Raw genomic sequence first — 15000 nt, forward strand, 5'->3', positions numbered from 1 at the left:
GGACGTTGATGATGATGATGACATTTTAAATAAATATTGAATAAGATTGATTAAAAGCAGCAATAATATTTACGTTCAGATAGTTCAGTTATTGGTTTCTTAAGGACAGCATTCCATCAGCATCTCCTTTTCACGCAAATTTTTTTTTAATTGACCTTTCGATGCAATGTGAGTAAATAAAAGTGATTGACTGCACGTATTTCCTTATAAATTATTTTAAAATTATCACAAAAAATTTATTTTTAAATTTAAAAAAATGTATTTAACGAAAAATTGCAATTTGTCGTAAAATTTGTAATTTTTTTTCGTAATTGGGAGATAAGGTTGCAATTATTTACAACTTGCACGAATGTTGTGACATGAAAAGTAGTTTTGAATTTCTTATCAATTTGAGTCTCGTGTCAAAATATTTTTTTTTGTTTTTGTTTAAATTTGTCTAGAGCTCTTGGACATACGCCGATGGGAAAGTTTTTGATTAAATTTATTGATAATGTGATTCGGCATACTTAGATTTCTTCTATTGTTTGGGAAAAATTGTTGTTGTCAAGCTAATTTTTATTTTTTTTAAATATTTAAAATTCGGTATAAATTATTTTTAATTAAAAATGATCTTTTTTTTATAAAATTATAGTAATATTATTCTGAAATTGAATTTATTTATTTAAATTGTAACCTCAATGACTATGAAAACTCAATCAATTAATTAAACAATCGCTTTATTTTTCCAAAATTAACCAGAATATCGTCGGCACGTCTTTCTTCTTTTCTCTCCGCCACAAAAGCGACATCTCCGCCTCGTAATAGCCACATTACCTGTCGCCGGTTACAAAATATAAATTTAATTTTAGTTATTTAATTATATTTTCAACTAAAAAATTAAATTTGTCTATTGAATTAAATTTATTTTAAAATAATATTTAAATATTTAAATTAGTAATCATTTCAAAATTTTCTGATTTGATTTCTAGTTAAATTATGTTATTTTATTAATTAATTAAATAAATAAAATTAAATTTGTAAATATATAAAATTTGAATATTTTTTGGAAGAAATTTGATTTTTTTTTTTAATGAAATTTTTATGAATTTTCAAATCAAATGAAATGAAAAATACCTACTTTTTAAATTTTATTCTTTAATAAAAACCAGGCGTCTCCATTAACTGTCCCTGAAAATACGTAAAGCCGAACGTTTCCTCTCATCGAAGCGCCATTGAGTCATCTTTTCCAACAATAAACTGCCTTTAAAGTGTATTTGTTGACACAGTTGTTGAAAAATTCGTCGTGGTTTCTGATTAGAGACACATACGATGACGCCTCACAATTCATATATCTTATCATAAATAATTTAAAATTAATTTTTTCTATAAATTTTTTGTTTTATTGAAATTCCATCGCAATTCCGATTACAGTTAAAGTTCAAGTCCATCCATCTCAGGGTGGCATCCCGAAGAAAAGATCGACTCGTAAATAAGCATCATGCGTTATTTACGGAAATGAAGCGGCAAAACACTCTTTTTACTGTGATTGAACGGCATTGAAAATAAAATGCGAAAATAAAATAATTAATAAGTTTCGTCAAAATAAAAAAAAAAATCTTAATCTCTCCAAAGATTTGTACGATCGTGAACGATTTTCGTGTAACTACGACCGACTTGCGATTTCTTATCAGCTGCGACGCACGTACGGGATGATCCATCGTTCGTCGGCAGTACAAGTGAATGCCTTGTGTTGTGGCTGAGACTACTGTTTGTCTTTTTGTCCGTCACACAAACACACAAAGGTGGCTTGCCGAAGCACGCGAGAGACTTTTAAATACATGCAGATGCCGTGCGAGAGTCAGTATTAGTTTGAAATTCGACGAGAATAGTTCCAGCTCCAGCGGAAAATATTTAAGAAGCGAAAAACTAATCAGAAAAAAATTAATCGGAACGGAATCTAGCGATGTTCAAAAATAATACTGCTCAAAAAAATTATTATTTAATCTGCACAATAATTAAATCATAGTAGGTCGTGCATCAACTGCAAAAAAAATATTATTTAACAAAAAACGGTGAAATGTGATAAAAATTACCTACGAAAAATAAATAAAAACAAAAATTAATTACCTAATTAAAAAAATAAACAAACAAAAAATCATTCTGTGATAATCTGCTAGAAAAAAACTTGTGAATTATTTTTAAAAACACAAATAAAGGTAAATTTTTATATATTTTTTTGTGGAACGAATCGAAAATTTTCTCACGTGAAATTCAGGATTTAAATTTCTCTGTGTTTGTGTCTCTCTCGGTATGAATGCAAGAACAGAGTTTATTTACAAGTAGATAAAATAAATATAGTATTAGTGATAAGATTGCGATCGCGAGTGGCTTATTTATATACACTGTTTTATCAAAGCACGATTTTTATATGTGTGATAAAAGTTTTGAGGGTTTTTCGTGTAATATTTTTTATTATGTGGAAAATATGTCAAGAATTCGAAAAAAAATTGATTGCAGTGTAAATAAATATTTGATTTCTGTTAAAAAAAATTATTTCAATATTTTTGTTTATTAAAAAATCTAAAATAAAAATTAAATTAAATTAAATTAATTAAAAGAATTTTTTTTTAAATTAATAAAAAATAAAATAATTAATTTTTTAAAGTTTTTGATAAAATTAAAGAAAAAAATTAAATTTTCAACTAATTTTTGCGGATAAATAATCGATGCTTCATTGTTGCAATAAATCAACAAAAATCAAGGACATGAGAAATTAACAGAAAACAAGGCAATAAAAATATAAAAGAATTCATTTATTTGCGATTAATCAAATTTTATGAATTTAAAGCAAGACGGTTCTTTTAAACCGTCAAATTTTAATGAATAGAAAAAATTAAATTAAAAACAATTAATTAGAAAATTAGATTAAAAATTTTAAAAATAAAAAAAATGTTTTTAATTATAAATTTATGATTTTTTATGTAAAATATGTAAAAATTTAGTGAATTGCTAAAAGTTTTTATATGTATTTTTTGTTATATTTAATTTAAATATTTATTTATTTAAATATTTAATTTATTTAATATTTTTTTAATTTAAAACTGTAACTTTTTATTTTTTTTCTATTTTTTAGATGTCTTAAAAAATTTATTTAAAAATTGCCAAAAAAAATCTTCTTTATTTTAAAATATATAAAAACCGGTGGATGCAAAAAATGCTCCCCATCAATCACTCAATTGATAACACCGCCTTGTCTAAAGATGTTTTTATTGAGTTATTATGAAATCATCTGAGAATTCTTGACACTGATTACAAAACGAAAACGACGCACAAAAAAATCTCTTAATGACGACAATAATTTTATTGTTTTTATTATTCAGGACAATATCAGTGTGTCAGAAGGTCACACATGTGACTAAGAGAGTGCAAAATCCTCCGTTAGAACTAGAATCGTATTTAACCTAATTCTAAATTATTATATTTTACAATGTAGCGCTGTGTTTTTTCTCATAGACTCTACTTGTCCATTGTTAGGTAGTCTACTTGGAAAATATTTACAAAGATGTGAAAAAAATCACGTTGAAGTGTGATTAAGTACTGCGCCGCTACTTTTATTTACAAAATGATAATTTTTAATTTTAATTCATCGGTTAGTAGCAGACAGGGCAAAATTTTACGTCCTCGATCTGCGAAACGGAAATAAATTTGTCAGACTTTTCGGAGTTTTTCTCTGTGGAATTCTAGATAATGAATTCTAAATTGACGTTGATTGACATTTTTGGATCGTCTCGTGCGAACATGTGTTGCGTGACCCCTTTCGAGAGTATATACATTTAGTCATAGATAAAGTTGATATCTTATCGTGATGATTCAATGCGATTTTCAAATATTTTTTCTTTTCGTTTGCAGCAAAAACCACAAACAAAATGACGAATGAAGTGTCATACTGGAAAATTCTCACGCGTAAAAAGGTCCTTCCCAATGACGAAATTCAATCGTCAAAGTTGGGACGTGTCCTGGGAACTCTCGATTTGGCAGCTTTGGGTATCGGTGCGACTTTGGGAGTCGGCGTTTACGTTTTAGCAGGTGAAAGTTGCATCAATTTTTTAAAATTTAATTTTTTCATAAGGTATTTTTTTAATAGGTCACGTATCTCGGGATCAAGCAGGACCCTCTGTGATTCTGTCATTCCTGATAGCGGCAGCTGCATCATTTCTCGCGGGACTTTGTTATGCCGAGTTTGGTGCTAGAGTGCCCAAATCTGGAAGCGCTTACATCTACAGTTACGTGTGCATCGGAGAATTTATCGCATTTGTCATTGGATGGAATTTACTCCTGGAATACATCATTGGATCAGCTTCGGTGTCGAAGGGATTGAGTCTCTATTTAGACACGCTGCTGAACGACACCTTCAAACGGACGTTTACAGAAATCGCACCTATGCATTGGGACTTCTTAGCGGAATATTTTGACTTTTTTTCGTTTGGAATTCCACTTTTGCTTGGAGGTAATTTAGAAAAAAATTAAAATTTTGACCAGAAATTTGAAAATTTTGTACTTACAGTTGCTATGGCGTTCGGTTTAAGGAAATCAGCAATTATAAACAACATTTTTACGGTATCGAACATCCTCATCGTGTTATTCGTCATCATCGCGGGATCATTTAAAGGTAAAATTTTTTAAAAATAATTAAATTTTTACTTAAAAAAAATAATTTTTGCTTACCTCGTTGTAGCTGACATCGCAAATTGGAGCATTCCAAAGCCCCCACCAGAGTACAACGCAGGCGAAGGAGGATTTTTCCCCTTTGGCTTCAGTGGAACGTTAAAAGGAGCAGCCACGTGTTTCTTCGGATACGTTGGTTTCGGTAAAAATTCAAATTTTTTTCACTAAAAATCAAATTTTAATTAATTTTTTGTTCAGATTGCATCGCAACCACCGGTGAAGAAGTTCAAAACCCCAAAAAAGCAATTCCAATGGCAATTCTCATCTCATTGTTCACCATCTTCATGGCTTATTTCGGCGTTTCGACAGTTCTTACCCTCATGTGGCCCTACTATTTGCAAGATGTGAACGCTCCATTGCCACATGTCTTCAACGAAATCGGATGGTATGGCGCAAAATGGGTCGTCGCGATCGGAGGAATTTTCGGTTTGATCGCCAGTTTGTTTGGTGCCATGTTTCCGCTCCCGAGAATTATCTACGCCATCGCGCAAGACGGATTAATTTTCCGTTTTCTCGGCGATGTGAATGCCAAATTCCAAACTCCGGTCACGGGAACGCTCTGTGCTGCTCTGTTAACGGGAACTTTTTCTGCGCTGTTTGATCTCAAGGCACTCGTGAACATGTTGTCGATCGGAACGTTGTTGGCTTACACCGTTGTCGCCATTTCCATTTTGATTTTGAGATTTTCCAACAATTTGGATAACGCGGAGCCACCATCGTACAACGACGCGAATGCCAATCAGCTCACTGAGGGATCTGGTTTGACGTCAGCGGGAAAAGTTCGATTGACATCGAGGACTTTTGTTACACAATTTTTCAATATTCATCGGATACAGCGACCGGATTCGCATTCCATGGCAGTTGCGGGAATTTTGGTGATGTTATATGTGTTGGCGGCACTCGGATTGGCACTGACGATATTTTTCGGACAAACAGCTATCATGAATATGGAGCCATGGGCTTTAGCGTTAACGGGAATTTTCTTATTTTTGGCTGTTATTTTGTTAGTGGCGCTTGGGGTGCAACCACGAGAACGAACGCCGTCTGAATTTACAGTGCCTTTGGTGCCGTTACTACCGGGCGTCAGCATTTTCATCAATATTTTCCTCATGCTCATGTTGGATTACTACACGTGGATCCGATTTGCCATCTGGATGGCCATTGGTAAGTGGAATTTTCGAGTTAATTGACAATTTTTGACTTTTACTAACACTTTGTGCATGTTGCATGTTTTAAAATATTCCCCCTCCTTCCCCCCGTAGGTGTTCCCATATATATTGCATGCGTTTTTTGTAAAGTTAATAGCAAGCGAAAGAGTAGTTTGCACCTGCGACATCTCCAGGATGTCGTAAAATTGAATGGGACCATCAACAAAGCGTACGAAAAAGAATTTGACGAACACCTGAAGGAACTTGAGCAAGAAAAAGTTCCTCAAATCACAGCAAATAGCACAATTAGTCGAACTGCTGCTGCCGAAATCGATGAAATTTTACAAAAAGCAGTTTTGACGGTCGAAAATCAATATTTGGAAGTTAAACCGCCATCGCCAACGAAAAGTTTCGATGAAATCGTGCCCGAATCGGAAGTAATTGATCAATTAACGGAGAAAAAAGCTGGGAACGGAGCTTTGTACTTCACGGACGAGATAAAAACTGATGACGAAAATGACGAGATCGATGATGGAGACACAACTAACGCAATTGCCATGCTAGATGACGTCTTAGAAGATGAGGAATTGATGGAAAGTCGCAAAATTTCCGATGCATCGAACATGATGCCGCATTCGCATGAAGCTATAGCGACTGCCGTTGTGCATCACGAGAACATGGAAGAAGAAAATGAAGAAATTATTGCAAAAAGTGATCAAAATAACAATGAAAAAGTAGTGGAAGACCCGAAAATTCTCGAAGAACCATTAAAAGAAGAAGAAAAACCAGTTTTTGCTTCGATTGATCCCGAAAATTCCGACAACAACAAAGAATTCATCAAGAAACTCAACACTTTGTTCCAACAAAAAACGGTTCCCAATAGAAAATTCGTTCCAAATGACGAGGATGACACTCTTCAGCAATCTCCATCGAAACGACCCTCCTTACTCCATTCGCGAAGTGAACATGTGACGCTTGAACGCCATCCCGCAATCGACAAAGAAACGGGCGAGCCATTATTCCTCAACGAATCAAGTAATATTCCCAAAGCTCCCGTTTTCGATGCCGAACTTTACAGATCTCTGGGACGCTCGAAATCCTCCGTTGTGTTGCGCGAACTAGACAATATTGACGATGAACCGCCTCGTTTGAGAAAAAAGAAATATTCCGCTCCACAACCCCCCGTATCGCCCGAAATCGCGGAAAAAGACGACAAAACTGCGATAAAAGAAAAATTAGAAGCAATTTTCCGGAATTCCCTGCCACGAATGCAGATGGAAGCGAAATCACTGCCACCGAATCCCGTCGTCGTCGCCAATTTGGAGCAAGATTCGAATCAAGACAAGGAAAATTCTAGTCCTCAAACGTCCAAAGATGATTCGCGCGTCGAGAGAGTTTCGAGTTTCAAAACAAAAGCCAAAAAATTCGACACAGTCGAGAAACAAAAAGCAATATTCGCGAATGTAATTCGGGAAATTAACCCGGACAAACCGAAAAGTTTGCAAAGAACGCCTTCATTTGACAGGCGACAACTGACCGAAGTATTTAAAGTAGATAATAGCGATAGTCGTAGAAGTAGTGCTAGAAGTAACATTAAATTGCCCGAAAATAGTGATAAGAGTCAAGAAAATGTTCCTAAGTTTTAGCTTTTTTAATGCATGTTTTTACTAATTATTTAATAAAAATAAATTAAATTTAATTAAAAATGGGGAAAAACTTAAAAAAAAAAATACTAACTTGCCAAAATTAATTCTAAATACAAAATAAAAAAAATTCTTAAAAATTTTTTAGGCTTTGCCCTTTACTTCGGCTACGGATTGAAAAATAGCGTGAAAGAAGTTAACGCTAAAATGCGTGGCTGGACTAAAATCCATCATCACTACGAAGCAATTTAAGCTAACGAACTGACGAAAATTAGTCCGTAAGATAAAAGTGTGAGAAAAAATGTTGTATTATTAAAAGTAATATTAAAGAATTGTTGTAAGGATATTATTTTCTAGGATAGATACGCATCTCAAGTCAAAACCAATGATGTCTTCTTAATATTAATTTATTAAATTTTTAATACCTACCAATGTGTTAATATTGTTAAATAAAAAAAATATAAATTGAAAAAATTAATGTTTTGTATTTCCTTTTTTAATCAATGAAAACTTTTGGTTCGATTTGCAACTCCAAAAAAATTTTAAAAAAAGTTCACAAAATTCTTGCAAATATTTTTGTTTCATTTTAGTTACTTTTGATTTTTTAAACAACTGAAAATTAAATTTGATAGAAATTATTTAACTAAAAATTTGCACAAGAAAAATTTTAATTAGTATGACTCTTTTTTGATTAGTTTTAGTTCAAGCCGATCTTTTGTTGGGACTTCATAAAAGTTCTTCAATTCTTCGTCTAAACAAAGTCCATTCAAAAATTCAATTTTTTCCACGTTTGGATAAATTATATTGATATAATCCTCAACAAGGCCTGATGGTAATCTCCACAAGTGTATTCTAGGTGGAGGATCCAATATTTCCAACTTTAATTCGCGCAACGAGCTCAAAGGATTATTTCTGAGATTCTCTTGTAGCTCCAAGTTGAGCTCGAAGCATTTAAGATCCATCTTTTCCAATTTTGGCCAGCTATTTGCTTTCAAAAGAAGCTTTGAAGCAGAAATAATACAAATATTCTTCAAGTTTTCGAAGCTTTTTGTCAACGCCGCCAAACATTGATCACATGTCATAAAGCTGTTTGTTGAGACGAAGCTCTCTAGTGTATTATGTTGAATTGCTTCATGACCAAACCAGCATTCATTGAACATATTTGGAAAAATGCATTTTATGGATTTTAAATTGGTACACAACTGCAACCATTTTGAGGCATTTGACAGTTTACAGAATCCTACTTGCGTTATTCTGTGAAAATTGTTAGGAATCGGTGGAAAAACATTTGAAAACGGCAAATTTAGTGTAATATTGCTCGCCTTCAGCTTGTCCAGAAAGCTGTCGTATTCGAAGTTATTATTTCCGGTAATATCTAATTCAAAAGTTTCATAATTTACGTCACAAGCTAAAAACTTCTCGATCGTTTGTTTTGTGATGTTTTTAAAATTAGCATGAATATAGTCGATGAAGAACGTTGTTTGGTCTGTTGAAAGAAATTCCGCTAAATTCTCTATATTTTCCTTACTAAACAAAAAATGATTAAATTTCATGTGACAGTTGACTTTGCAGGCTGACGGGATGATAGTTTTTAGTTGCTCTAAGTGTTTTTTTGAGTTTTTAAATTCAATGACTTCATTAAAAACTGAATTCTTAACAGGTAAACTCAAATCTCCCTCAATAAAATCAAGAGACTCAAGCAATGGAGCATTTTCTAAAATAAGCAACATCCACATTTTTTTAGTCCCAATGAAGTTTAAGGTCTTAACAAAGCTTCGGATATAGTTTGCAGATTTTTGGAAGTCACTGATTTGAATTATATCACCAAATTTCAAATTCTCATAGGGTCGAGTTGCATTGAGAAATATCGACATTGGCGGAAAATCATCTTGTAATTGGCAATTTGTTAGGAAAATATGACGATCCGCTTTGAAAACTGGCGATTCCATCAGTAAAATGTACCATCGCTGACAAACTTCCTTGCAAATGAGACGATCGTGATGTGGGAGTTCTTTGAAAATCATCTCCAGAATCTAAAATGTAAAAATTTATTTGTAAATCAAGAAGTTTTTGTGTTTCTTTTATAAATATGTTACTTCGTCGAGCAAATCGTGAATCGAAGTCATGTTGAAAACTGAGTTATTGATGAAAGTTTGTGTAATTGTGATGAGCCGAACGACACTATTTAATAATTTTGGAGGGAATTCCTGTTTACAAATTTTTTTAGGCCGTGTCAAATTAAAAAGTTTATTCCCAAAACTTAAAAATCAAAAATTTAAACAAAATAAAATTTTGGAGAAAATAAAGTTTTGGAAAAAAATTACTTAAATGAGTTTTTTTATTTTCTTCTAAAAATGATTTTAATTTTAATTGTTTTTTCAACATCAAAAATAATAAATTTTAATTGTAGAGCAACTAATTTTCGAAAAAATTTGAAAATAAAATTGGGGGCCAAAATAAAAAAAAATAATTTCTATTTTCATACAAAATAACAAAATTTTAACAATTTTTGAGCGTTAAATAATATCTTTGATGTTTTTGTAGTTTTTTATTTTGACAATTTAACCGACGATTTCTGAACGAATACTGAATTTTTTTCGATTATTTATTTTTTGCTGACATATTGTTTACTTAATGCTAAATTTCAAAAGACGAAATGTGACTTCCGGCCCATCTAAACTTAAAAATAAAATTTAAAAATGTCATCAAAATTGATATTTTTTTATCTAAATTTTTCTTCTATATATTGTTAAGCAATTTTCAAAAATTTTTAAAAATATTTTCAATTTTTACCACACAAAAAGGGCCCATTTTGTGAAACGCCGAAATTAAAACATCCAAAAATTGTCTAAAAAAGGCGATTCCGGCTTCACAAAAAAAAATTATTTTTTAAAATTTTTGGACAGTTATTTTTATGATTTTTTTTTTACATTTTTAACTTGAAATACTCTGAGATCAATTTTAAATCTCCATACATACCACGAAAACTACTAAAATATTCATTAAGGGCCCAAATTTGATAAAATTTTGTCATTTTGTATGAAATAGTATTTCAAAACTTTTTTATGAGATTTGCTAATTTGAAATAGATTTCAGAATTTTTTATATTTACAATTTCATAAAAAAACTGTCAAAAAATTTTGAAAAATAAATTCAGTAATTTTAAGAAAAATATTTTTAGAGAAGCAAATTTATGTTAAAATATGATTTTCAAAACGAATACTACTAAAACTTTGACGATTGAATTTAAGACATCCGCTATTGAAAATATTTTTTTTAAAAAGCATGATTTTTTTAACTTAGGTAATCTAATGATTCGTTTTTTTTTGAATTTCAAAAATTGGACAAAACTGTTAAATTTCGTTTGGAACAGAAATAAAAATTTTAAATAATACCTAATAAATGTTTGTTAAATTCTAAAATAATGTAATTTTTCACAAAATTTGATAGAAATTGCAAAACCAAAATTTTTCTTACCTAAATAAATTTTCGATTTTATTTGCAAAGTGAAACACTTTTCCTAATTGTTTGAGCCTCATAAAATAAACAAAAAAAACTTTTGAAATAAAACTTTATTTATCTCCAAAAAGATTAAAATATTTCCAGTTTATTTTTTACATTTTCTAACAACTAAATTAACGAACAAAAATTAAAAGTGAATATTTTTTATTAATTTTTCAGCAAAGATCGATATTTTTTGAATAAATCGAATAATAAAAAAGGAAAATCAAAATTTTCATTTGTACATACATTGAGCCGCTAAGTCACTAGCATCAATACCTAGCATCGCGAGTTCCAAGGCATCCATTTGCTCGGCGGCATTCGGTGCCTTTTTCGGCGGATCTGTCGGTGGCAAAGGAGCGGTCTTTGCATTTTTATGACTATTATGGTTGTTGTTCGTTTGCGGCACTTGCATCGTCACATCTGCTGGCGGCAACACGATTTCACCGAAATTCTCCGTGGCAAAGGAATGACGCGACAGATCTTCGTGTGTGAGCATTGTTGGGGCATCGGGATCGTAAACGTATTGCGGCTCGATTTCCTCCACAGGTTCGGGTGGCGCAACGGGCGACGGAGGCTTTGCACCATCGAAGATGATATTGAGCGCCGTTTGGAAGTCATCGGGCAGAGGACCTTTGCGAGGAGCCGGTGCTTCCGAAATCGGCTGTGGAATTAACTCGTGATCTTCTTCGGTGAGACCGGGCGGAAGAATTTCCTCGCCATCGTCGACAACGGTGTGATGTGTTGTGTATTGTTGCGGCGTGTCTTCGGGAGGCATTTCGTAGTTTTGAGCGGGAGGGGGCGGCGGGGGAGGAGCATTGAGGAATGCATAGTGCATCGGATCTGGCATTAAATCGTCACAATCGTTCGATCTGCTGTCCATGTCGTAATTTTGGGCTTCCTCGCGATTTTTTTGCTCTTCCTTCTCCATTGCTTGTTGTTTCTTGAACACCGGCATCCTTCCGATGAACGGCAATTTCTTGTTCAACGACTGTTTTTTCTTGTCCTCTTCATTTTTTGCCTTTGACATTTCACGAGCTCGTTCCCGGGACTTTTCCAGGGGCGTTGGAGCGTTTTTACTCGACTTGCTCGTGTCAATTTTGATGGTTGTCTTCGTGCGATCTTTATCTTTGTCACGTTTCTCGGGCGTTCGGGCACGACGTGCACTGGAACTTGTAGTGCGATGTCTCTCTCGACTACTTTTACGTTCACGCGGCTCGCTACTTTTCTCCTTTTCCGAGGAAAAAGAGATTATTTTCGGTCCTGGTATGTTAACTGGCGGACTTTTTGGTTTCGTTAAGCGTTTTGACTCGATCGCACTCTGTGGCACGGACGTCCATCCGCCTTGCGTTTCCTTTTCGCGCTTCGCAATCGCTTCGGATTGTAATTTACGTACAATCGCAATCGGATCGAGCTTTTTCTTCGTCTCATCTTCGCTATCGGAAGACGATGACGACGAGCTGCTCGAACTACTGTCGCTGGAACTTGAACTACTGGAGCTCGAACTGCTACTTGACGAATGTTTCCGTTTGCGTCGCTTCTTTTTGCTCTCTTTGTCGTCCTTTTTGTGTTTTTTCTTGTCCGACGACGCGCGATTTTTCGTTTTTTCCGGCGATTTTCTCTTCGTCGGCTCAATACTTTTCATCACCTTGTCCATGAGATTTTGCACATTCGTTTCCGTCGTTTTGCTACTATTTGTCTTCAGCTGCAGGGGGATACTGTCGAGGAAATTATTCGTTCCGCTGCCGCCACTTTCCTGCAATTGCGACTCACTTTCGTCGAAGGCAAGTTGACGTTCCGTCGCCCAATCAATCTCGAAATTGGGCGCTTTTTGCAGGACTTTGCCGAATTCGATCGCATGTTTTTTGGATTTCAAGTGCACCGAAGCGCAATGCAAGTCTCCCATCCAGAAATTGCACAATTTGCAGAACCAAGCGGTAGCGGGCACGAAAAATTGCAATCCACGAATGGGAGTTCGTTTTGGCGGCGCATCTGGATGCGTTGGGAATTCATCGGGAACGAGTTTTTCGCGCCACGGCATCTCGGGCGGTTGTTGTTTCGCCTGATGTTCCTTGCTGTGCAAGTGATTGAGATAGTCTTTTGCTGTTTTGGGGAAAACGTTGCATAATTGACACCAATGGAGCTCGGGATCGTAATGTACGATGTTAAAAACCCCGTTTGAGGAGTCTTTTGACGTCTTATCTCGCGATTTTGCGGGACTTTTGTCATCTTTGCGTGAACGTTTGTCGTCTTTCTTGTCCTTTTTCGGTTTTTCTGACTTTTCTTCGGACTTTGACATGTCCTTGCTGATGATATCCGTCAACATTTCGATTACATTCTTGATTGTACTCAATTTACCCTGTATCTGCTCTTGCAATTTGTCGTTTTCTCGGATGAAATTCATCGTTGTCGGACTCGGGGATCGTTTCGATGACGAAGTCAAATCTTTTCTCTGATTTCGTAATATCTCCAGTTCGCGTGTTAGAGCGGTAACACGTTGTTTGCAGTCGTCTCGTTGTTTTTCGAGTGCCAAACGTTGATTTCGCTTCTCTTCGGCGATTGCTGCTTCCTTTTTCTTGCGCGTTTCTTCGTCGTCGAGCGTCGGTGGCGGCGGAACGCCACTTATGCCCAATTCGGAAGCTGCATTCCACACGGGAGCTGGCGGAGGTGCGAAATCTGTCGCTCCCGGCGGTACAGGTTGCGAAATACTCACGGCATTGTTGATTATCGGTGGTGGCGGAACAGCTCCATATCCCCCGTATGCCTGAGGAGGCGCATATTGATACGGATTTGGGGGCCAGGCGTTGTTATAAGCTGTGGGATCGACTTCTGCGCCGTAATTGTTGCCGTAACCGTCCATCATGTGATTATTTTCGTTGATTGGTGGTGGTGAAGTGCGTCGACGATCACGATCGCGCGAATCATGACGCTTGGAACGACCTCGGGAACGATTGTACGAACGATCGGGACTCTTGGTGCGTGATCGGCGATTGTAACGACTGCCTTTTCGTGGACTACGACTGCGGGAACGACGCGAAGATGACGACGTCGACTTGACACGCGGGTCATTGGGATGCGCGGCACGATGATAATCCATAATTTTGCTTCAAAAATCCTCAGTAGCGGGGTTTATCTGAAAGGAAACAACGGAAAAATTAACAAGCGGCTCCACAAACACGGGAAAACTCATTTGTACCCTCTCTGTCTAGATCGATAGAGAACCTCGTGATTTTTACTCTACTAGAATTTCAAGTAAAGAGAGCTCAAAAAAGGATTTTTCTTCGGCCACAAGAGCGTGCGAACACAAATACAACTCTCTTGTGTGGCCACAAAGAGCCATTGGAATCTCTGATGGCCATCTACATTTGCTTTATTGATAATACATAACACACAACAATTTCCAATTAATATTTCAAGAACAAAAAAAAAGTATATTTATGTGTAAAAATCGTACAAAAATGGTGTGAGTCAGCGAGAAATAAGTGCAAAACGTATTAGACGCCACATTTGAAGCAACAAATAACGATGAAAAATTCAATTTTTATTTAAATATTTTAATTTAATTCCAAAAATGACCCAAAAACGTGCCACTTCCTGGTTCAAAAAAATTTTTTTCTTGCCAATTCTCGCAATTTATCATACGCCATCTTAGTGCGAAAAAAAATTGTACCGACAAGTTATGAAATTCTGATTTTCCCGGAGAAATAATACATTTTACACTTATTTTCCACTGAAAACACGTAAAGGATGAGGGAAAGTCACTGTAAATTACCAGATTTGCATAATTGGAGCTAAAATTCACACGAAATTGCTTGAAATTTGCCGGACTCTCAAACGCAAGATGCCTTTTTTTTTTGGTTATTTGACAGTTGACAGTATTGATGACCTGGAACAATAATATTTTTTAGGTCACTCCAATTTAATTTTAATTTTTTTTTTCAAAAGCTGAAAATTCAATATGAAAAAAAAATTTTTATTAAAGTTATTTAAATGAAAATGAAATA

The 15000-nt window shown here is 34.7% G+C and overlaps 3 protein-coding genes across 4 annotated transcripts; 1 reads left to right on the forward strand and 2 right to left on the reverse strand.

Moving 5' to 3' along the window:
• The first annotated feature begins 1848 nt into the window (after nucleotides 1–1848).
• On the forward strand, nucleotides 1849–7619 carry LOC134837418 (cationic amino acid transporter 2-like). Its single transcript, XM_063852793.1, has 7 exons — nucleotides 1849–2195; nucleotides 3889–4065; nucleotides 4124–4486; nucleotides 4544–4648; nucleotides 4715–4846; nucleotides 4903–5868; nucleotides 5916–7619. The coding sequence occupies exons 2-7, from the start codon at nucleotides 3906–3908 to the stop codon at nucleotides 7496–7498; spliced, it is 3309 nt and encodes a 1102-aa protein (XP_063708863.1). The 5' UTR covers nucleotides 1849–2195; nucleotides 3889–3905; the 3' UTR covers nucleotides 7499–7619.
• Nucleotides 7620–7991: 372 nt separating this feature from the next.
• LOC134827597 (uncharacterized) lies at nucleotides 7992–9685 on the reverse strand. The gene is made up of 2 exons (XM_063840315.1): nucleotides 9592–9685; nucleotides 7992–9528 (listed from the first exon to the last, which is right to left on the reverse strand). Exons 1-2 carry the CDS (start codon nucleotides 9619–9621, stop codon nucleotides 8167–8169), a joined length of 1392 nt encoding a protein of 463 aa, XP_063696385.1. The 5' UTR covers nucleotides 9622–9685; the 3' UTR covers nucleotides 7992–8166.
• Nucleotides 9686–11101: 1416 nt separating this feature from the next.
• Nucleotides 11102–14844, reverse strand: LOC134827595 (zinc finger matrin-type protein CG9776). Of its 2 annotated transcripts, none has more exons than XM_063840313.1 (2): nucleotides 14769–14844; nucleotides 11102–14129 (listed from the first exon to the last, which is right to left on the reverse strand). In XM_063840313.1, the coding sequence occupies exon 2, from the start codon at nucleotides 14091–14093 to the stop codon at nucleotides 11232–11234; it is 2862 nt and encodes a 953-aa protein (XP_063696383.1). In that variant the 5' UTR covers nucleotides 14094–14129; nucleotides 14769–14844; the 3' UTR covers nucleotides 11102–11231. The 2 variants fall into 2 exon arrangements, with proteins under 2 accessions (XP_063696383.1, XP_063696384.1); XM_063840314.1 differs by lacking the exon at nucleotides 14769–14844 and adding an exon at nucleotides 14193–14762.
• Between the last annotated feature and the right edge of the window lie 156 nt (nucleotides 14845–15000).

This window comes from Culicoides brevitarsis, chromosome 1 (assembly GCF_036172545.1).
Source record: "Culicoides brevitarsis isolate CSIRO-B50_1 chromosome 1, AGI_CSIRO_Cbre_v1, whole genome shotgun sequence".
NCBI lineage: Eukaryota > Metazoa > Arthropoda > Insecta > Diptera > Ceratopogonidae > Culicoides > Culicoides brevitarsis.

Bases quoted from the DNA above. Each gene is read 5' to 3' on its own strand.
- LOC134837418 (XM_063852793.1), top strand. From the start codon at position 3,906: ATGACGAATGAAGTGTCATACTGGAAAATTCTCACGCGTAAAAAGGTC. The intron at 4,487-4,543 runs GTAATTTAGAAA...TTGTACTTACAG, and splicing joins AATTCCACTTTTGCTTGGAG to TTGCTATGGCGTTCGGTTTA. The intron at 4,847-4,902 runs GTAAAAATTCAA...TTTTTTGTTCAG, and splicing joins CTTCGGATACGTTGGTTTCG to ATTGCATCGCAACCACCGGT.
- LOC134827597 (XM_063840315.1), bottom strand. From the start codon at position 9,621: ATGACTTCGATTCACGATTTGCTCGACGAA. The intron at 9,529-9,591 runs GTAACATATTTA...TTTACATTTTAG, and splicing joins TTCACGATTTGCTCGACGAA to ATTCTGGAGATGATTTTCAA.
- LOC134827595 (XM_063840313.1), bottom strand. From the start codon at position 14,093: ATGGATTATCATCGTGCCGCGCATCCCAATGACCCGCGTGTCAAGTCG.